A 23,658-nucleotide genomic window follows, 5' to 3' on the forward strand; every position below is an offset into this window, starting at 1 on the left:
AAAATCAAATTTTCAATGATATTTGAAGGGAATTCCTTCTCTAGAAGCAGGCAGGATTGTCCTTCGTTATACAGGCCTTCCTGGCCTTGAACACCTCCAGGGATGGGGCATCCACAACCTACCTGGGCAGCCTGTTCCAGGACCTCACCACTCTCCTAGTAAAGAACTTCCCCCTAACATCCAATATAAATCTTCCCTCTTTCAACATAAAACCATTTCCCCTTGTCCTACTCCAATTATATTAATTGAATGTCCAGTTATTCATGCACACAAGTGAAATAATACTTTTCAAGTATTTCAGTTAGTTAGCATCCAGTTTCCCATTTTGACGCTACCACTGGAAGCAAGGTGAATAAAGGTGTACCCTCAAATAATTCACACATAAATTCCTCTTGGTTGATCCTGTCAGCGCCCATGATAAAACATCCATGTAGCTCCTTCTAATTGCACCACCTCAATTAATTTTAAACCATTGTCCAAAGATCACAGAATTGCAGAATTGCAGAAGCAGGTACCCTACAGTAGGTCGCATAGGTAGGTGTCCAAATGGGTCTTGAATATAGGAGGAGACACCTCACTGCATTTAGGCAGTCGGAGCACTGGAGATCACAGAATCACAGAATGACCCGGGTTGGAAGGGACCTCAAGGATCATGTAGTTCCAACCCTCCTGCCTGGCAGGGCCACCAAACATACACCTTTACTAGATCAGGTTGCCCAGGGCCCCGTCCAACCTGGTCTTGAACACCTCCAAGGACGGGGCAAGATGAGATGAGCGCTCCCAGTTCCGAAGGAAGGGCAGACAGCACGTATTGTATCGCCGGGTATTTGTATTTGGGGAAGAGCGATGCCGAGTGACGAGGAAATTAAAGGTAGTGCAACATCTGATAGGAAAGGGTACATCACCGAGAAGAAATGAGGGCGCTTATCGCCGCATCGCAGAACCAAGCGGCCCCGCTCCCACTCCGGGCGCCGTGACACGGAGCAGGAACCGTGCTATGGGGCTGCCACCTCCGTATGCCTTGGGGCAGGCATTTCTCCCCGCACTCCACACATGGGCTGAGGCAGGGACCGCTTATTTCTACCATCCGTAACACACAGCGCTGCCAGCTGACCGGGTCGGCTTTCCCAGCGCGACAGCTGACACGCTTTATTAGCACACCCTCCTCTAAGGGCCGCGGTGCCGCCCCTCAGAGGCAGGGCCGGGCGGGGCCGTGGCCATTTTAGTTGTGGGCATCCCCCAGAGCGCCATGTCTGGTAAGGGAATCGCCGATCGTGTTGTTTGGCTGTTCCGCACTCGGCAGCTGTGGGGTCGGGAGGCCGCAGCGGGATCCGGCTCCTCCGTCCGCGGGCCGGGTGAGGCTCTGACAGCCGGCAGGTCGGCGGCAGCTCGGAACGCGGAGGCCGGATGCAGAGGGCTGTGCCGGGTTCTTCCTTCCAGGGCAGCGGGAACCTGACCGTAGGGGAAGGAAAAGCTCAGCTGTCCGTCAGAATAAAAGTTCAGGCGGCCTCCAGCAGCCAGGTCAAAATCGAGACGTTTCTGCCCTGGGCAGCACGGGCTGGGCCTGCTGCATTGGTGCGGCACCTGCTGACCTCCATGAGCTTCCTCCTGTGCTGGCTTGGTGTCAGTGGGAAATGAGGTTCCTCCACATCCAGAGATGTGTAGCAGTGCTGGTTTGCTCACAGGAGGCAATAAAAGTGGTTAACTGCCAGGTTTTGATGCCTTGTTTTAGGTGTATGTTTGGTGGCCCTGCCAGGCAGGGGGGTTGGAACTACATGATCCTTGAGGCCCCTTCCAACCCGGGTCATTCTGTGATTCTGTTTTTATGAACAAAGTACAACTACTTTAAGAGGTTGGAGATTTGAAATCCAGGTAATGCGGTTAAGCTGCTGACTCAGGCTTTAAATGTGCTCGTGTGAGTGTCCTTAAAGAGTGAGGTTACTCATCTAACGAGCAGTTTGTAGGACTGGGATTCGAATGCTTGTTTCTCTGTAAGCTGTAAGGTAATACCACCTGCAGACAGGCTCTGTAGTGAGATGGTGGCATAGCTCTGCTGAGGTCAGCACACCCCACGCCCTGCTGTCAGCTGCCCTCGGGCTGTTCAGGCTCCTCAGTGCCTGGTGCAGGGGGAACTTGCTGTTGGAGCTCCTTAGAGGGAGTGTTCAGCTTCTTGAAAGGTGAACTCATGGGAGTCAAACAGCTTATCTGCACATTTATCTGCAGGGCTGTCTCCATGTGGAAGGGAACAAATACTAAACACTGTTCTTTCCAAAACAGGCTACTGAAGAATGACCTGTTGGCACAGCTGGAGGAATTTGGCAGGATGAGGCCTGTCATTGTGGTGCACGGTGGAGCTGGCCGGATCTTCAAAGAACGAGAAGAGGGATGCCGTGCTGGTGTTGTCAGAGCTGCGCTGCGGGGTTACAGTGTCCTGAAACGAGGAGGCAGCGCCTTAGATGCAGTTGAGGAGGCGGTTCGGTCGATGGAAGATGACCCTCATTTTAATGCAGGTAATTTTTAAAGAATTAAATGTGTGTATAATTATTGTGTATGTGCAGTGCTTAGTTCTGATCATTGTGAAAGCACTGCCTTGCATTTGTCTTGAATTATGCATAGTGAAGTAACTGTTGGTGTCACAAAGTACAAGTCATTTGTTTATTGGTGTAATAAAAAAGCATGGTATGCACCACAGTTTCTTATGAGCACACTTAGGCAGACAAGTTTAGTCTTTGTTATTTCTCAGCATTCTGTACTTACTGTTTCATTCTTGTTCTCCAGTCTTACTGTTACATAAATCTTCCCTGTCCCCATTCTGCATCTTTAGTTTTTAAGACATAGACTCCTTAATGAAGTGTACGTTCACTTAGTGCTCATACTTAAGTCACTTGTATACAGCTTGTGGCAATGTTTAAGCCTTAATTCTTTACCTCTTGCTAAAGGAAGATTTGGGGATATTCTATTTGTTTTTCTTTTACTTAATGCTTGCAATTAGTGCCTTCGTAAATAAAATTATACAAATCATGCACTAATGATATGAGTCATGAATTAATACAGCGAAGGTTTATAACTGAATTTCCTAGCAATTATGTCAATTTATCTTAATAGCAGTTAATAACCCAATATTTTTCTCCTATAAGTTTGCTGTTTGGATGCGTTTCAGTGAAAATATTTCACCATTTCCAGCAAGGTATGTCATGTGATGGAAAGGAGCACCTGTCAAAGTTCAGTGTCTCAGATAACATACCTGCTTCTTGTGTGGATGCTTAATGTGCAGAGATTCACTTTCTCTTTCTCACCTTGCAATTGAGAACAGCGAAAAGACTTTTTCCCATATGAAAGTTTTAAGTGATCCATTGCTGACTTGGGTTGAACTTCCTAATTTTTAGGGGATTAAACAAGAGTTGTGTACCATGAAGCAGTCATATAATTAATATGAAGCTGGTTAACTTATTAGTTAACTGGTTAGCTCATTAACTATTTCTTCACTTGCTATCTACATTGGTCTACTTTTAGGACTGTTCTTTGCTCAGGTCAGTAAATCTGTAACTGTTTGACCTTCTGTTTTTTCTGTAATTCTGGGTTCTATCTCTAAACATTTCGCAGACCAAACAGGTTACATTTGCTGTTTGAAAGCCATCAGCTTCCTTTATTGCAGGAAAAAAATCCTAATTTTGGAGAAGTATCGTTTTCTAGCCAACATTAGTTATCTGATGTCAATGTGGAAGCAACTTCAGTATAAATTTAAGCCAGGAGATTGTTTACATGTCTTAATCATTCCATGTAAACAGTTCCATTCTTTCTTGGTTTCTTATATGCTAGTTTGATGGTTCTGTAAATCAAAATTATGTAAATGGGAAATGTATTCTAGTTGAGTGGGATTCTCTGGCTAAAGCTTGCTTTAGAGCAGCCTGTTTAGGCTTATTTATTTAAATGTTAAGCAGCAGTCTGTGTCATTTGGGCACTTATTTTAGTAAGTAGGATCACAATGGCAGTATTAATGCAAACTTGTTTTAACCCTCTATTTACAATCTTATCACAAATACTTCTATTCTGAGCTTGGGAAGTAGATGACAAGAAGTGAACTGATATGTGACAGAACATGTTTCTCTTATCTCACAGCACCCATGTAGCTCTTCATATGGAGATGTTTCCACAGTCTTGTGCTTTATACGTGTTTTTTGTTTACAGAGTTGCAGAAAGGAAACTTGGCTGTAGTTCAAAATTACTGGTTTTTCCCCAGGGTGAGGATTGCAGCCTCTCTCACAGCGTAACACCACTTAAAGGAGCACGCACTGCTCAAAGTTCAAAGTGATTGCACCATTTGAGGATGGGATCTTAGACTCTGCCATGGCCAATGACTGCTAGGCAGTTTAACTTTACATTTTCTTCATATACAACATGCAGTATGTGTTTGTGGCAGACTTTCTCATGGTCTGACAGCATATCCTTATTGAAATATGTATTAAACTAGTGTTTTGTCTAATGTTTACTTCAACTTGTTCTAATAATATTTATATGTTGTTTATAGTAGATAAAATGAAAAAATTTTAGCAAAATTTGCTTGAACTAGGCTTGAGCCTTGAGCCCTTGCTGATGTCTGACTATGCTGATCTAAGTCCTTAATCACTTATATATACATACAGCTGTGTTAGTGCTCATTAGATACAGCTGCTCTCAGAGTGAGCTGACAGCTATGTGAAGAGGGCCTTGATTGGAGTGGCTTTTTAAAACTCGTGGTATTTATCTCAGTAAAATAAACGTTTTGCTGTAATATTTTCCTAGAAAACACAGATATTGCTAAATGGTAACAATAAATATGGAGAGGAATGAGCTTAATAGTCAAGTTGTGTCCTACAGTTTTCTGCAGAGGAACATTTAGGAAATCCTTAGAGATCTCCAACAGACATAGGAGGTTTCTAATGGAGTGATATAAGAGGCTGGTAGAGCATCCAGTGGGGCTGTCATTTTTCTGATTACTGCTGTTTGAGAAAGATATACCATGTTCTAGAGGGAATTTTGTGGACATGGGTGAGAGAAGAGCCTGCAAAGGAAATTAGAAGGACGTGATAAGGCTTACCTAAGGAATAAAAGAGGACCTATTCCTCACATCGGAATAAGGGAAATTCTGGAAGAATGATTTTAGCACAGATGTCTGAAAGGAGGAATGCGTAAGCTCTCCACAGATCAGCATGGCATTGAAATATCCCATTCTGAGTGATGTGGCACTGAGCTCAGAAATAGCTTATATGGTTGGTGGAGGGCAAAAAGTCTTAGGGTAGAGTGTGGGCATGTATGTCTGTCAGATGGAGTTTTGAAATACTGGATGGAGATACAGAGACTTGTTGCCTCCTGTAACTTAATGACTTAATTACTTTTCCCTTGCTCCTACTCTTTTTAATTTTAATGTTGTTATTGTTTGGTCTTCAGGCTGTGGTTCTGTTCTTAATGAAGAAGGTGAAGTAGAAATGGATGCCATTATCATGGATGGAAAAAGTCTGGCCTCTGGAGCAGTATCTGCAGTTAAACGTATAGCAAACCCAATAAAACTCGCTCGACTTGTCATGGAAAAGGTACATTGAATCTGAACTTGAATATGAAACGTTGTTTTTCCTTAGTACTTCATCTGGTGTGTTGAAACACCTCTTTGTGAGTACTCCCTTGAACTATGAAAGAATGAGAGATAGAAGGAAGTGCTTAAAATCTATGATTGTGACCACGAGGAGCGTTTATTTTAACATCTTTGGGTTGGTTGGGGTTTTTATTGAGTGCTATTTATTATTAAAAGATAGCATTTTGAGGAAATGAGCTCTGTTATATAGTCGAAAGGCTAGGGGTAGAATGTCTTCTAATAACTTGAGGGTGAACAGTTGTGTGTGTTTTCTGTGGACCAGTTCTTATAATGGCAGTTAAAAACCACTGATGATGGATGTCTCCTTCTTTATGACAAAACCTCATTTAGGATGAAGTTAATACAGTATTTTTTTGGACAACAAAACTTTCTAATGCATCCCAGCCACCTCCAACAAAAAACAAAACAAAAAATCAGCCCTCTGTCTCTTGTCTGCGGTAAGGTCTGCTGTCATTGATTGGTGCTTCGGGTCTTCAAAAATGCTGAAGCTAAATTTAGTAGCAAATAAAACATTTGACTGTATAAGGCCACATAGAATGGTTTGGCGCTAATGCCACAAAATGAGAAGTACTTCCATTTTGTAGTACAGTGTATTTCTGTTTGCCCAGCTGCAATAAATTCTGTGTAGATGACAACATTCAAATGTAGATGTTAACATAAATTGCTTGATATATCCTGAGGTGAGCTGCTGTTTTTCTGGCAGATATTACAAACTGGAATACAAACCAGCCTATGTTACCCTTCTGTTCATCTTAGGAAGGAATTTTGGGGCACTAATCCAGGCTATTTCGGGATTCTTTTCAGAATGTATTTTATCTGTTTTCTTTTACTGTAAACAGTTAAAAATACACTGAACTAAGTGAGCTCTGGGCGATAAGACTGGTGTTTCCTGTGGTCCTAAGGATTTCAGGATGCTTATTTCTATCACTGCCTCAACGAGTTTTAAAACGTGAAGTTCCCCCCCCCAAAAAAAAAAAACCCAAACAGCTAACCACATGCTTGTTAGTTTTGTTATATTTTTTGTTCGTTTCCATTCCATCACCTTGAGTTTTCACTACATCATCTGGAATATTGTGTCCAGTTCTGGGTTCTCCAGTACAAAAAAGACAGACATCTCTTGAAAAGAGTCCAGCGGAGGGCCACAAAGATGGTGAAGGGCCTGGAGCATCTTCCCTATGAAGAAAGGCTAAGTGAACTGGGTCTGCTTAGCCTTGAGAAAAGAAGACTGAGAGAGGACCTGATCCAGGTTTATAAATATGAGGTGTGCGGGGCAGAGTGGCGAGGCCAGACTCTTCTCAGCAGTGTGTGGGGACAGGACAAGGGGAAATGGCCAGAAACTGGAGCATGGGAAGTTCTGCATGAATGTGCGCAAGAACTTCATTACAGTGCGGGTGACGGAGCACTGGAACAGGCTGCCCAGGGAGGTGGTGGAGTCTCCTTCTCTGGAGATATTCAAGACCAGCCTGGATGCCTACCTGTGTGACGTGGTGTAGGGAGCCTGCTTTGGCAGGGGGGTTGGACTCGATGATCTCTGGAGGTCCCTTCCAACACTTATAATTCTGTTATTCCTATTGTGGAACAATATGGGCTCCATCTGGTGGTCAGAGTAGCTCCTTAGGCTGCTGTTGTGCACATTTGTCTTGTATGTTATGCTCTTAGTGGGCTCAAATTTGCTCAAATTCATGGTACAGAAGAAAGGAAAGCATCGGAATGATTTCTGTTCATGTCTTACTGTAATACTGAGCATGTCAGTCTCTAGAGATGGAAGGCTTAGTACATTAACTAATTAATCAAACAGATACTTGAGAAAGCAGTTAACTTCCCATTAAATTATTCCTGTTTGCTGTGAACGAAAGTGGAATGATGCATTGAAATGACTTGTTTTTCTTAATGGGGCGTGTAATCCCCCTCAGCTCCAGCACTTCATTAGATGGATGTCATGTGAACATTACAGCACTGATTCACTGGTACCAATAAACTGTTTGTGTATACATTTTTTTTTTTTTTCCCTGATATCATCCAGCTCTTAAAATTAGAGGGAAATTTAACCTATGACATAGACTTCTCAAAGCAAAGGTGGGAACTTCTGCTGTGCTCTTTGCACTGCTGGGCTTGTTAAAGAGCTGACCTGAATTTCAGGCCAGCAACTGAAAGTTGGGGATTTTCTTCCTGCTTCCCTTAAGATGAACTAAACAGAAATTTGCTGACACTTGTTGTTTGCTGTTAAGAACTCTGGAAATTGTTTTTTCTGTTTTATTTTGTTTTGGATTACTCTGTTTTAAGTGTGTCCCAGAAAAATCACAGGTGTTGGAAGGGACCTCCAGAGATCATTGAGTCCAACCCCCATTGAGGCATTTAAGAAAGTTAACAAGTATGTTCATGAAATTGTAGAAGGAGAATGAGACAGGAACATCTGTTCTTTTTAGTTGCTTGGCAGTGTTCTACTAGTTCTTTTGGTGGACAAAATATATCACATTCTCCCTAGGACACTTTATTTTCAGCAAGGACTGCAAAAAGCTCTCATAAGAACTTATTCCTCGGTGTACAAATATTTCTTCCTTGTGTGCAACTGATGAGGGTGGTAGAATTATAGAATCACAAGGTTGGAAAGGACCTACAAGATCATCTAGTCCAACTGTCCTCCCTTTACCATACCTACAGAAAACCACTAAACCATGTCTCCTAGCTCCCTATCCAGATGCTTCTTGAACACTGCCAGTGATAGCGACTCCACCACCTCCCTGGGCAGGCTATTCCAGTGCCTGACCACTCTCTGAGAGAAAAGGTTCCTTCTTAAGTCCAGTCTAAACCTCATCTGATACAACTTGTGGCCACTGTGGGTTTGTTATCTAAGTCTGCACATGGAGTATTCCTTCAAGGAATTTTTTAAGATATTGCTTTGTTTTTTATGTAATAAAACCTTATTTTCTAAAACAAACAAAAAATACTAGAAGAGCAATGGGTTGCATTCTTTAAGAAAGCAAGAGATGGAGGAGGCTAACTTCTTATCCAGGTAAAGTCAAAAGAAAAGCTGAATGGAATTTTTTATAAGCGTAATTGGAATTTTTGAATCATGTGCAGTGGTGGTTTAGATCCAGTGGCAGAGGGGGGGCAGTGTTGCACAGAGAAGTTCCCTTCTAAGTTGAGAAAACTTCAGCTTTGTTATAAATAGGCAGGGTCTTCCATTCTAGGTAACAGCACTTGGGTAAGGCTGTTCTCCACTCTTTCAGATATGGAGTAAACCTCTTCCTTGTAACTGTTCCTCTTGTTTTCTTGAGTGGTGCCATCATCAGCTGAAGAAGTAATTTCTTAAATATGAAAGATACTTGATGTTTGGGCCACCACCTGGTGAATGACCATTCAGGAACATTTTTAATGTGATGTCACATTTCCTGCTTGTGTAAACATTTGAAAGGATTAGTGTGAAGATGCTGCAGGCTGAAGCAGAGTTCAGTATTCAGAGTCTCACAGTCTCATGCAGGTTGGAAGGAACCTTAGAGATCATCGAGTCCAACCCCTGGGATTCGAGCCTCTTGTGTAGCAGAGCGGCACTTCTACCACTTGCGCCCCAGGGGGGATTTGTGGTTTGGGAAGAGTTTATGCTTGCATCCTTCATGCTATCCAGTGCTTTGGATTCCTTGTGGTAATGATTGCATATCATTGCTTTAGAAATCAGCAAAAGTTGACAGTCTGCAGCATCTCAAAGCCCGAAGCTTTGAGACTGTTTTGACTATGGAGTGTTTCAGTGAAGCGTGTCACAGAATTAAGTACCAGATTTGGGAATCCTCATTGCAGGCTGAGAAGTGAAGCCACTGGGTGCCCTACAGGCCTGCTGCCTGCAGCATCGCCTGGATTTGCTTGTGGACCATAGTCTGGTCCCCATGTGTTGTGTTGCTGCATGAATATATGAGCTTGCCTGAGCTTAGCAATGTTCTGTTGTGACTCTGGTATTGTCAGGCCTTTGCTTCTGAGAAACCTTCTTAGGCTCTGCTGAGCAATGAACACCAAGTTGATGCATTTTTTTGGACACAGGCTTGAAAAAATCAAATCAGATGCTGGAGATCCTGCTAAAACATAATGAGGAATGAAACAAACTTAACTGGCAAGTTTCTCAAAAATAGGAATGAAGCAGGCCATGCAGACTTGGAAGTGTGGATTTGACCGAAGTTGTTGACTTAAGATGTGCTTCAAGTGCTTGGTTAAATCAAGGACTAAATATAGAGATTCTGCAAGTGTTGTTTGAAGAGAGCAAACAATTTTTGTCAAATCTATTAGAATGATACTCAGTTCCTAAATATGAAACTGTGGGTCTGTGAGAATGGCAGCTTTTAGGGAAAAAAAAAAAGTATTAAAAACAAAATGGTTTAGCTGTTGTTAAGAAACACTTGAGTGTATCACATAAAAACATTTCTGGATATAGGCATAAAAAACCAGGAAGTTTAAAAATACAAAGAAAATTCCAAATGTCGTTTTGTCTGTGCTTCCAAAAATAGGGACTATACTGAGCAGTTTGTATAAGGAAAAATAAGAAGTGTCAGGGATTTATTTATTAATTTATTTATTTTGCCTGTCTTCTGCAGACAAAGCACATGCTGCTGACTGACCGTGGTGCACAACTCTTTGCTCAGGCTATGGGCGTTCCTGAGATTCCAGGGGAGAAGCTCATAACTGAGAGATCTCGGGAGAGATGGAAGAAGAATCTTGAGGCAGATTCTAATCCTGTCGAGTTCCAGAAGTAGGTTTTTTTAATAACATTTTTGTTTTAAATACAGGTAGTTTACTTGGTGCTATCAGTTCACTCTCCTCCCCCCACCACTCCTTCCAAAAAGACCCCCTGAAAAACTAAAAGAAACCAAATCCTGAAGCTTGAAGGCTTGTTGTCAGCCTTGATAATATTTCAGTTCTGAGTGATCTGTAGTTTGCCATAATCTTCACAATACGTCCTAAAATGTAAAACCCTCACTGCAAGAAAGACATTGAGGCCCTGGAACATGTTCAGAGGAGGGCTACAAAGCTGGTGAGGGGTCTGGAGCACAGGCCTTACAAGGAGCGGCTGAGGGAGCTGGGATTGTTCAGCCTGGAGAAGAGGAGGCTCAGGGGAGACCTCATTGCTCTCTATAACTTCCTGAAGGGAGGTTGTAGTGAGCTGGGGGTTGGCCTCTTCTCTCGTGTAATCAGTGATAGAACTAGAGGGAATGGTTTTAAGCTGCGCCAGGGGAGAAATTGACCAAGAAGTTGTGTGCCCTGGTGGCGCAGTGGTAGGAATGCCACGTTGCAACACTGGAACCCAGGTTCAAATCCCCCCTGTGGCACAAGTGGTAGAAGTGCCGCTCTGCTACACACGAGGCTCAAATCGCAGGGGTTGGACTCAATGATCTCTAAGGTCCCTTCCAACCCGCATGAGACTATGGTACTGTGAAGTTCAACGTAGTGGTGGGTGTGAGAAGAGATGCTATCAGACTATATTGCATACCGGCAAAATGAAAGTCACCTGAAAAATAAGCAAGCTTCACATAACAGAATGGAGAGGAAGACAAGGTGGATGAGAAAGGAATAAAAATTGAGAGGTGTCAAATGCTTTTTATGCACATGGGGTAGGCATAACTACTACATTGTTTTGAATTGGTGTTTGTATGGCAACAGTTGCTGCATAGGAAAATACTGTATTACATACTGCTGCTAGTCTGCTGTGTGAAATAGTAGTGCTCAGTGAAGCTGTAGAATTTGTAGATCATAAAAAAGGAAGAAGCTGCTCCTGTGGGCATGTTAATTAAAATTAATGTGATTAGGCAGTAATGTATATAAGCTGTATGTAATTCACATTAAATTGCTAGAAGGAAAAACAAAGTCTTGAGACAAGTGTAAATGCAGTCTTGTAAACAAAATGAAGCTATTCCTTGACCATGAGATATCAGTCATGGTTCGTCGTCTCCCCTAGAAGTTTCAGGTTTCTTTTTAATCTGTGTGGTATGCAAGGACCGTGTGCTGTTACAGACATTGCCAGGAATTCTGAGAATGGTGTAGCTGCCACCGTCCCTTGGCCTCCTGAAGAAGGGAGCTGGAAGCATGGCATCTCAGTCTCTGATCATTCTCTATAACCACTTAGGGCTTTTTTTTTCTCCTTATTAAAGATGCCTAACACTGTTAACTATTTCAGCTTTTTCACATTCTGGAGTACCTAATGCTTGAAGGTTTGTGTATTTATGACAAGTTTGAGACTTTTTCTTGTCTTAGCCACGCTGTGCTTTTCCTGACAAGCATTGTCCATAAACATAGGCACAAGCTCACAATGCTGAAAAGAGGTCTCTTTGTGCCAACCTGTTTGTTCTTGTGTTGTATGTGGAATGTTCTTTTTCCTCATTATGTCCTTAGTGATTATGCAGAAACTTGCCTGAAGCAAATGGGCAGAGGTGAAGTAGTACTGGTCGGAGGCAACCTTACACCAGCTTATACTGGGAACATAAAGGTTGGCTTGTACTTAATCTTTAGTCCTCAGAGAGGTTCTCAGAGAGTATTAGCTGCTTTAGAAGCCTTTAGAGCATTCCAAGCAAAGAGCTTGGAAGAAGAGAGAGCTTTCTCTTTTGCTGATTGGAAGCCTGCATTCGTTTACATTGAGAAATTATGATTCTGTTGCATGTGCAGTCTGATATCTTTTACCCCTTTTGCTAGCAATAAAGTGTGGTGTTTTATCTTCAGTCTCTCAGTGCAGAGATTCTGACTTATATGCTTTCTAGAGTTCCTGAAGACTCCCTGACAATTCCAGCACTGTTCACACTGTGGTCTGACCAGGCCCTGGGACACAGGGAGGGCACTGTGCAGTGCTGGCATATAATATGGCGCTATGCTTGATTTGCTAGGAAATTGTCTCAATTCTCAAATACTGCAATTTGAGAAGACACTGTATGCAGAAACATGCTACCAAACTCATTACGTACTGAAGAATCTGAGAACGGTTTGGGTTGGAAGGGACCTTTAAGATCACTTAGTTCCAACCCCCTGCTATAGGCAGGGACACCTCCCTCTACACCAGCTTGCTCGAAGTCCCATCCCATCCAGCCTGGCCTTGAATGCTTCCAGGGAGGGAGCATCCACAACCTCTCTGGGAAACCTGTTTCAGTGTCTCAACAAAATATTTTGTGTCACTGGACTATACAGCCAAGTGAAATGAATGAACAGGAATGTATATAAAAAAGAAGAGATTCAGACCGTAAAGCTACTAATCTCAAATTTTATACTTTGCCAATAGGTGAATAGGTGGAAGTACTGATGCTATAGATATGGCTCTACTTGCCATTTTCATTAGAGGTATTGATAACTAATACGATGTCACTGACAAATTGGCTTCTTAGTTGTGTTGTTCAGTGGCACCAAAATCTCTTGATTTGTGTGAAGCAGTAAAAAAGAAAAAAAAATCATTAAAGGGATTTTATTTAACCTTTATCAACGTATGTGGTAAAGCTACTGGTGGTGCTCTGATGATGGTTGGTAATAAGGAGGGTCTGAGAAAATTTTATAGGAAATGATGCTATTACCAATGATAAATCAGGTTTCATGTAATTTCACTGTGTTAGGCAGCAAGAAAATAATGTGCCTCTTCCTTGGAGGTGTTCACGGCCAGGTTGGATGGGGCCCTGGGCAACCTGATCTAGTAATTGTGGAAGTTTGGTGGCCCTGCCAGGAAGGGGGTTGGAACTTCATGATCCTTGAGGTCCCTTCCAACCCGGGTCATTTGGTGTGATTCTGTGTGAAGATTTAAAAATAGATAGTGTCATGTAAATTGTCATCAAAGCTATGAATTTCCTGAAGTTCAAAGAACTGAGTCACGACCAATGCTAAATGGTCCATTTACTTTCCTGAAGGAAGATGGCTACGTTGGAGTAAATATATCACTTGCAAATTTTCATATGGAATGTATAGAGTTATAATCAGACCATTGGCTCGAAGAAAAATTTGGTCACATCTCCTTACCGGAAAGATCTCACTTAGCAGAGAAAAATACCCCTTGTTTCACAGCCATGCCTTAATCATGTCATTGCTTTTTGGCAGTACGTATATTTGTAAACAGTTGTAGTCAAGGCTGAAGCATGGGAAGGGTGAGATTTCATCAGAAGTCTGACAAACACCTTTGTAATTCAGTAAGAAAGGCAACCACTGCCATCAAACCAGACTGATGGATCAGTTTTCCAAAAACAAGGTCAGACATCCCACTAGTTTTGTTTTTGTTGCTCTGTTTTTTATGTTTTTTTAAAAAAATACCTTACAAAAATAAGCTTTGTCATTTAAATTCATTAAATTTATTGTATGCTTTATATTTGGCCTAAGGCAATTCCTGTTTGCTCAACGCAGCCTAGGCAAGACAAAACACTGGACAGCCATGCTGTAGTGTACCACAGGTACTTGTGGAGTTTCTTCCTACTGACGCTAATATTAGACCTGTGACTATAATATTTCTTATTAGACAGTTTTGCCTGCCTTGTTAGTGTTTCTGAGTCAGTGGACTATGCAAGGGGTGTCACATATCTGCTTTCTGAAGGTGAACAAAGAAAATATGGCACTGAAGTAATCAGAAGCTTAAAAGGGCAATAGTTAAGAGTCTTGGTTTGTGTTTGTTCCACAACAGCTAGGACATTTTGGACACACTCACTTTGTTATTTATTGCTATTTGTGCTCTTCTACCAAAGTAGTGGTACCGTGCCTGCTGCGTGTGTGATCTTTGTACTTGGATTATTATCATGGCAGCCCAGAAAACCAGCTGTGTGCTGAGCTGCACCAGAAGAAACTTCGGCAGCAGGTTGAGGAAAGTGATCCTGCCTCTCTGTTCTGTGCTGGTGAGGCCTCATTTGGATTACTGCATCCAGACATGAGTCCTCAGCACAGGACAGACATGGGTCTGCTCACGTACATCCAGAGGAGGGCCACAAAGCAGATCCAAGGGATGGCACACCTCTATGGGGACAGACTGAGAGATGGCACTGTTCAGTCTGGAGAAGAAATGGCTCCAAGGAGACCTGAGAGCGGCTTTTCAGTGTCAAAGTGGGGGGGCTGTCACTAAGAAGGGGGCAGGCTCTTTAGCAGGATCTGTTGTGATAGGACATGGGGAAATGGTTTCAAACTAAAAGAGGGGAGTATTAGATTAGATATAAGGAAAAAGTTTTTATGGGAACAGGTTGCTCAGAGAGGTGGTGGGTGCCGCGTCCCTGACATTCAAAGTCAGGCTGGACAGGGTTCTGAGCAGTCTGATGTAGCTGTAGGTGTCCCTGTTCTTTGTAGGGGAATTGGACCGGATGACCTTTAAGGGTCTATTCCAGCTCGGACAATTCTGTGATTCTAAATACATACCTTGGGAAGTGTCGATCTAGACATGTGTTCCTTAATTTCTCAGGAGGATCTAACTTTAGTTAGTTGAAAGGCACTGTATGTCTATGCAGGGGAGCGCTGAATTTACTAATATGCTCTTGAGCAAATCATTTGTGACAGATGGATGGGTGGGAAGCCCATCTGCACCAGCATACCAGTTTGAGATTAGGTTCGTCTCCACATAAATGTCAGAGCAGTCTGTAAGTCCTCTGAGTCATCAGTCAACTTTGAATTGCTGTGAATGAAGTGTAGGGGCTGACAGTAAGATATTTTACATAAACAGGAAGGAAATGGAAGTTGGTTCTGTGAGAAATTGATTGGATATCACAGGATCATAATATTAAGTTGAGAAAGACTTGTGAGATCATCTAGTTTAACTGTCTACCTGCCACCAATATTACCCACTAAACTATGTCCCTACGTACCACAGCTATGCATTTCTTGAAGAACTCAAGAAACATTAATTTCACTACTTGCCTGGGCAGCCTGTTCCAGTGTCCAACCATTCTTTTCAGAGAAGAAATCTCTCCTAACACTTGACCTGAACCTCACCTGGCATAATCCGAGGCCACCCACTCTTGTTCTGTCAGTAGTTACCCAGCAGAACAGGCTGGTCTCCACCTCACCGCAACCTCCTTTCAGATAGTTGTAGAGAACTATAAGATTGCCCCTGAGCCTCCTCTTGTCCACACAGAACAATTCCAGCTCCCCCAGCTGCTCCCCATTAGACTTGTGGTCCAGGCCCCTTCAAAGCTTCGTTGCCTTTGTGTCCTCCTTTGGACACGCTCCAGGGCCTCAGTGTCTTTCTTGTAGTGAGGGGCTTAAAACTGAATACAGTAGTTGAGCTGTGGTCTGACCAGAGCTTAATACAGAGGGACAGTCACCTCCCTGCTCCTGCTGATTGCACTGTTTATGATAGAAACCAAGGATGTCTTTGGCCTTCTTGGCTACATGGGCAAACTGCTGGCTCATGCTCGGCCAAACATCAGCCAGCATCCCCAGATCCTTTTCCTTGGCACAGCCTTCTGGTCATTCTGCCTCAAGCCTGTAGCAGTGCATGGAGCTGCTGTGACCAAAATGACCTTAGCTTTGACTTTTTGGGTTACACAGAGACCCTCACCAGTGCTCAGACAACATCCAAAAGTAGTTTTGCAGTTCTCTGAAGGGTTGGTACAAATTATTTTCCTTTGTTGAAGGACTGAGATTTTCTGGATATAGCTTTCCTAACCGAATACTGTTTTATGTACTTATGGGAACTGCCAAGATCGGAATATATGGACCCTCAAACTGTTGCTTCTCAGTACACTTTTACTTCTCAATACAGCAACTCTTATGATAAGTTAAGTAGCCTTTTTTTCCTACCAGTATGAACTTTCATGTATATTTTAAGCAGCCTATTAAATACGACTGCTGAAGAAATTGGGCAGTAGTTGAGACTTGTCTTTTCTTCAGTGAATGAAGATTTTTAAGCTGGTTTGCAGTTTCAACATTCTCCAGACCAAGCGATAAAACCTCAAGATTGCTTAGCTGCAAAATACAGAGAGGCAAATATGTATTAGTGACGCATTATGAACAATACTAATTGAAAGCCACATAAATAACCTTTATTTATTTATTTATTTATTTATTTATTTTTGTGGCATTCAAGCATTTAGGGGAATAAGGAAAAGGAAGGAGGAGGAACAGGAAGGAAATGATTCAGTGCATTCTAACAATGCTCTCCTTTTATGTATTTACTTGTTTATGTGCATTGTCATAAATAGCTCATGTTAACTGCTCATTAAGAAGTGGGAAATGATTCTTATGTCTTTGAGCTGCCACTAGAGGAAAGTTGTAAGTTAGGTGCGCCATAGCCAAAAAAACTGCTCCAGGTCTGCTGATAGTAAATAAGCCATGAGGAGAGATCAGACTGTTTAAAAAAGGAAAAGTCAAGACCTGCTTAATTGCACAGAAGACAAAAGTTGTGAGAATTGTTGTTTATTGGTTGTTATTTTTGTAATGAGAGGCATGATTAAAAATGGCTTTCTGATGAGCAGTAATTTTTTGCAGTAATCTTTTTCAATTTTTTTGAAAGCAACCTAGGAGATAAATACAGTGTGCTTTGGCAGGTATGTTTTAATTCTACCTAATTTTGTGAACTGTTTTTCTTGGCAGAGACCTGGGAACAGTTGGTGCTGTTGCTGTAGACAGTGAAGGAAATGTAGCTTGTGCAACATCCACTGGAGGACTCTCTAATAAACTGGTTGGCCGTGTTGGTGACACAGCATGCATAGGTATGGGCTGTGGGGACCTGCCTCTTGTTTTTTGGAGGTATCTCACTAAAAATTTTAGTGTTTGTAACACATTCACCTTTCTATTATTGGAATGAAAGAAAAAGTGATACATCTGAAACCCAGGTCTGGCATTCAAATGTATGAAAACTGAAGCTCCTCAACACAAACCTGAGGTAGCAGATATGGATGAAAAGTACAGATGTGGTGCTGTCATCGCCACCCAGCACTCTTCTGTTTGGAAAATGGGAATTTGAATTTCTGTCCTTTTTTAAATACTAATTTATTTTTCTGTATCTTTTCTAATCATTCTAATAAAACTATCAATACGTACATCTATGCTAATAGCTAAACAAAAAGTATAGTCAGTTCTGTACTAAGATGCTGTTTTCTTTGTACTTAAGGTAGGTGTAATTGTAATGACTGTTTGTTAGATCAGTGAGCCAGAATTACCAAACGACTGGCAACCTGGAGTAAATTCCTGTTGTTAGAGAGCTCAGATGAGGCTGCCTCAGAGCCTGATAGATGTGGTGTAGAATAAAGGAAATATTTTAAGATATCTCTTATCGGAGTATAAAGAGACACTTGAAAACCATTCCCTAGTCTTCTTTTTCTTGTGGGACAAACTTGCCATTTGATTACTTCAGGATTATACTATTGAATTGGGGTTTGGAAAATAATTATTTTCAGCAAAGCATGTTCCAAACTCAAGTAGCACCACTGTTGGCAGTACATGGTTATTTACAGAGCTAACTTCTTTTCTCACACCCTCATGTACTGATGTTCTGACACCCTCTGGTGTGAGTATGATTTTCAGCCTCGTTGCTTGCTGCTGCCTTCTGACTGCAAATACCCTTTTCTTTGGTGGGTCACGTTCATGGCATTCGTAGTATGGGATATGTTTGTGGGAAAGAAGTGAAAACTGGCACTGTTCAACGTCCTGCTTTCAACTTCTGTTCTTACTGGAGGTCTGCAGAACTGGTTGTTGTCCTATTAAAGATATGAGTTTATTGAAAGGGAAGTTGACAGGTCGATTTTGGCAGCATTTTTCCACATATAAATCGTAGTCTGTTGAAAGAGGCTGATCTGATCAGGAAAGTAGGAAATGGAAGAAACTTTCATGGCTCTCCTGCACCACTTTTGGTCCCCAGGTCACCACAAGAACCTTGCTTATCCACGTAACTCTGTGGTATGCACCCCCCAGCAATTGGGAAATGTTTTTCATAGAAGATATGCTAGAAACATGGGTGTTGAGCAAGCTGCAGCTTGGTGTAGAACAGGGTGTGGAATGTCCCAGTCAAACGAGGATGAGGGGGGAAAAAAAAAGGAGTGGGAGTTCAAACAAAAAAATAGTCTGCTTGTGGTGAGGGCTTGAGACATTCTTTAGGGTGCTTCATGATGATTCACTGCAGCCCCGGCTTTTCAAATCTCTGCTCTAATTTTGCTCTTGCAGTTAAATTCACCACAAATTTTGGTCACTTCATCATGTCCTCACAAGGTCTTTCATCATTCCATCTCTCTCTGTAATGTTGTGTGACAAGGCATTTTGCATCCTGTTGGATCCTGATGATCCTCAATCATCCACTGTACCACAGTGTTTCAGAAAATATTTTCCCCCTTTCCTGGCTTTTGTGCAACAACCAGCTCACTGGTCTTCTAATTCTTGTAACTTGGCAGTTGATGTCTGTCATATAGTCAGTGTTGAAACTGAGGCAGAAATGGGAAAGATGCGAGTTACTGACACTTTGCTCTCACAGAATCACACAGAATCACAGAATGACCCGGGTTGGAAGGGACCTCAAGGATCATGTAGTTCCAACCCCCCTGCCTAGCAGGGCCACCAAACATACACCTTTACTAGATCAGGTTGCCCAGGGCCCCGTCCAACCTGGTCTTGAACACCTCCAAGGACGGGGCATCCACAACCTCCCTGGGCAGCCTGTTCCAGGGCCTAACCACTCTCCTAGTGAAGAAAAGAAGTGCACACAACTTCTGGACCCTTAGGAAAGGTTGTAAACAATGCAGAGCTTGTAAATTGTATTACACAAAATACTGCTTTTTTTTTTTCCTCTGAAAAGGAAGTGGAGGTTATGCTGATAACTGTTGTGGTGCCACTTCAACCACTGGACATGGAGAGAGCATTATGAAAGTCGTCTTAGCCCGACTGATCCTCTATCACATGGAGCAAGGTATCTTCCAGATTTTTTGTAAGCTGAAATAGGGAGGATGGGAAATGTTGCCTAATGACTCATGGCAGCGTATGTACTGTTACCTCAGAGCAGCCGTCAGTAAAGTTGCTACTGTGGTGTATATGGAGTGATCGCCTCTTTAGAAGAAACAAAGCAAAGTACTGAAGAGTTGATAAAGTTAGCATTGATCTGAGTGGACAGAAATATTTGGGCTTCTTGATGAAAAGCCATTTTTAGATGAATGTATATTGAAGTATATGATTGTCCTCTTTGTACTGTTTAACTGAGGTTTTCTTTTATAAATTCTATTCAATTTTAAAATAATAAAGATAAAAATAAAAAAAACTTTTAAGGAAACAATAGGAAAGAGGTGGAGGTAAAAGAATCAGAGCTCAAACAAGAAATATCACCTGTCTGATAAGCTGTGATGATGTTTGTTTTAACAACTCTGATTATAGCAACAGAAATACTTTAAGACATTTTGACTGTGATTTACAATTTCATTTTGTTTTGGAAAATCTACTGGACTGACTGGGTGGGTATGTGGCAAACAGCTGACACAGTATGTCTGATGTGACTGTAATATCATCTGACTGTGGGATGACCCTCTAAAGCTTTACCTTCACGATTTAGCCTCTCATTTAAACCCTTCATTATGTTACAGCCAGTAAACATTGCCAGACAGCATACTTGTATTGCATGCGATTGAAGAACCATTAATATGGACATCACCATTATTTTTAGCCATAGCTCTGGGACTGTACAGTGTAAATCATTTTGAGATCAGATGAACTGGAAATAGTTGGAAAATTTTCCAGTTACATTTCTGTTAGAGAAGCAGTAAGTAGAAAGACATTTAACAGCTGAGAATATTTTTGCGATGCTTTTTGTTATGCTGTTTGCATACAATGGATGCACTTTTTTGCAAATCTCTTTGGTCATGTTACAGTCTCAGTGTAAAATATGACAGATTATTTTCCAAAGCTCTGTCATGGTCTGCCCTTACTCTTTATATTATGTTCATATAATTCATTCAGTTTGTGAATAACTTTCAAGCTCAATTCTGTCTAAACTCTGCAAACCAGTTTCTTCTCTAAATGGAAGTTCACTCCACTCTAAGACCTCTGCAGTGATAGATGTCTGGCTCATGATACACCAGGCAAATGGGGCTCAGATTAAAACAAAAGTACTAATAAAACAATCAGTCCACATGTGTGCATGCTTAACAATAGCAATTTGCACTTATTCACGCTGTTCAACCTTCATTCATCCTGCCCAGAAATATAACTCAGATGCCAGGTAAATACATCAACAGTAACTTTCCTTTTTTTCCCCCCACATTCCCACGAAGATGCCGAAAACAATCCCCCACGTTCTTACAACTTTTTGAGTCTTGAATGGTCATTTGAAGTTGCATGTTTAGGAACAGCAATAGAGCTCTTGGCTGTAATTCTGTTTAGCTATTCAGTAATTCACACAGCACATACCTTCTCTGCAAAATTTGCTACTTTGAAAGGGAATTGCTTTGTCCATCTTAACAACTATTGGAATCTCTGCTTTATGGCAGCAGCTGTTGTCTTGATGAAAAATCAAACAGTGAAATGCTGACCCTTTGAAGTCAGTGCCTCTGACCTGAATAGTCACAGTGTCACCCATAATGACATGGAGTGGTGCTCTGTCCTGTCAGTCACCAGTGCTGTGAATAATTCTGATTCTGCTGGTTTTGTTTGGTTTTAACTTGAAATTTGCAAAGAAGACGTGAAGGTCATTTTTTTTTTCTGCATCATAAGCTGCATAACATTACTGATAGTCTGTGTGTTCAGACTCGCAATGAAGAAATACTCTGCAGCTATTAGAGGCGGGTGAGGATAGTGCACAGGAACTGAAGAATTCAGATAAATCTGTTACGATGAATTAAATGTAAGGAACAGATATAGTTGCTTTGCTGGTGCTTTCTGGCATCCCTGTCTTCATCTTACTTGATACTTCAAGAAGCTTCAAGAAGGATGATGCTTATTTCTGTTTTCAATACATTTTGGAGATGTGAAATAATATGCTTTGGGCTCTGTTATGGCCATGGACTTTGAACACAGATGACAACTGACATTTTTAGTTGTTTTAATATCTTTTCCCAAAGTATAAATATAGCTAATGGCATACCTATGATAGAAAACCTGCAGATTGCCATTTTCTCCTCAAATGGCAGCATTGAAAAATGTTGTGTCTTGAACATAGAGTTGCTGAGTTAGTCTGTATCAAATGTTGAAACCTGAGTATAATCTGAAGCTGTTCAAATCCAGTCTTTGCAGCAGAACTGTGCTGCAGCAGCTATTTGCAACTGACCAGTGCCTTCCTATAAAGCAAACTGGAAGAAACTGGAAGTTTCTTGCCAGTTTAGTTGAAAGAAGAATTAGATTAGGCTGGCTCTAATGCAGAAGGCATGGGGAGGGTGTGAATCTTGAAGGGAATTTTAAAATTCATTTCAAGGCAGATATTATGAAGTTATCTTGTTCTTCTTTTCAGGAATGTCACCAGAGATGGCTGCTGACACCGCATTAGAATACATGAAGACTCGAGTTGGAGGCTTGGGAGGTGTTATTGTTGTTAGCAGTTCAGGAGAGTGGGCAGCAAGGTTTTCTACCAAGCAGATGTCCTGGGCTACTGTAAAGGATGACGAACTACATTATGGGATTTACGCTGGGGAGAGGCATACAAAATCTGTTGATGAAGCACTTGCGTCTCAAAGTGAAGGATGCTGAGAACAAAGAGCCATTGACTATAGTAGAATGAAGACCTCAGTTTTTTGTTGGAGGACAGTAACAACTGATTTAGTCTATCGTGAGAGATTTCTACTTAGTGATTGATTCACAGACATCGCTACACTTAGACCCGAAATGAAACCTGGGCATCATGATCACGGGTATGTGTATAGTGCTTACTGGTGCCTTTGGACAATCAGATCTTCCAGAAGATTGTACAGTTTGAGGGCCATAGGTTTCTGTTTGCATTCTTTAATCCTGCATTTAAGGCAGCCCAAATTTCAGGAATAGAAAGGCTACTTGTTGTCATGGTTTCGTAATGTTGCTGTCAATATTCCACATCATAACATCATGTGCAATATGGATCATTAAAAAGTTCATACTCCAGTTCCGTGGAATAACAACGTCCCGAATCCTCAGCTCTCAGAAGAAAACTATGTATCCCAGAGGACTTCGTGGCCAGAGCTAAGTCACAGGAGGAGGACATACATAATCTCGCTCCCAGGCTGGAGTTCTCTCTCTCAGACTCTCAGAGAGTGGGAAGCATTGCAGCCATGTCGCCTAGAATTCACAGTAGGCCTCTCAGTTTTCGGGGACTCTCTCTGCTTTGTTCGATTTATTAGCCTCAATCATATTGTATCATATTGTGTTATCTCGTATTCTGATATCATATTTAGTAAAATAAGTTTTCCTCCTTAGATTGCTGCCGCTGTTCTCTTTTCCCATTCCCCTTTTCCCTTCCTTTTCGGGCCGGGGCCCTACGAGGTGGCTGCCCCCTATCATGGGCACAGGTAGATGTAGGTAACCCGTGACACCTGTCATGCCTGTTCTCAGATGCTGCTTTCAGGATGATTAAAGAGATAACGTTTTACTAACTAAAAACTGAATTTTGAAAATGCCATAGCTCTCCAATGTATCCTGAGCAGTCATACCTTGATAGCAGCGTTCTTACTGTCAGTGAAAAATCATCAAACGGTAGTAAAAAGTTAAGACTAATTTCTCATCACAGGCAATAATGTATATTGTATGCTGTTTCCTGACTTAAATAGATTTAAATGTATTATTTTTATTATACTGTGTTGTAGTTCAATGGATTTTAGCATATGCTATGTTATGGGTTTCCTTTGGGTCCAAGTATGTATGTATTGCATGCCATCATACAGTGGAATGTTCTCCTTATAAGACAACCCAAATAAACATGGCAAAAATCCTTAAATTAGATTTTAAAACTACTTCTACCTGTATCCTAACTGCAATAAGCTGTGTTATTAAGTTGGCTTATACAGAACAGCAAGCTTGCCAAGACTGTATGACCCGCCTTCTACTTTAATCTGTGTTTTATTAGATGTTGCAGATGACTGAATGTGGACATTGATGGCTCAAGCATAGACAGATTGTGCAAAACAACCAAGGAGTACTCGTTCCTCAGGAGGTAATGTAGAAGATGGCTTAAT

General features: G+C 41.7%; 1 protein-coding gene across 9 annotated transcripts; it reads left to right on the forward strand.

The window, feature by feature from the left end:
* The first annotated feature begins 1,219 nt into the window (after positions 1-1,219).
* On the forward strand, positions 1,220-23,420 carry ASRGL1 (asparaginase and isoaspartyl peptidase 1). Of its 9 annotated transcripts, none has more exons than XM_015859130.3 (7): positions 1,220-1,521; positions 2,278-2,510; positions 5,428-5,570; positions 10,210-10,364; positions 17,141-17,259; positions 19,335-19,445; positions 21,969-23,420. In XM_015859130.3, the coding sequence occupies exons 2-7, from the start codon at positions 2,324-2,326 to the stop codon at positions 22,202-22,204; spliced, it is 951 nt and encodes a 316-aa protein (XP_015714616.2). In that variant the 5' UTR covers positions 1,220-1,521; positions 2,278-2,323; the 3' UTR covers positions 22,205-23,420. The 9 variants fall into 9 exon arrangements, with proteins under 9 accessions (XP_015714616.2, XP_015714615.2, XP_015714614.2 ...); XM_015859129.3 differs by having other exon boundaries at positions 1,220-1,377; XM_015859128.3 differs by having other exon boundaries at positions 1,220-1,355.
* The last annotated feature ends 238 nt before the right edge of the window (positions 23,421-23,658 follow it).

Source organism: Coturnix japonica, chromosome 3, assembly GCF_054131305.1.
Source record: "Coturnix japonica strain WE chromosome 3, WE-NBRP24, whole genome shotgun sequence".
Taxonomy (NCBI): Eukaryota; Metazoa; Chordata; class Aves; order Galliformes; family Phasianidae; genus Coturnix; species Coturnix japonica.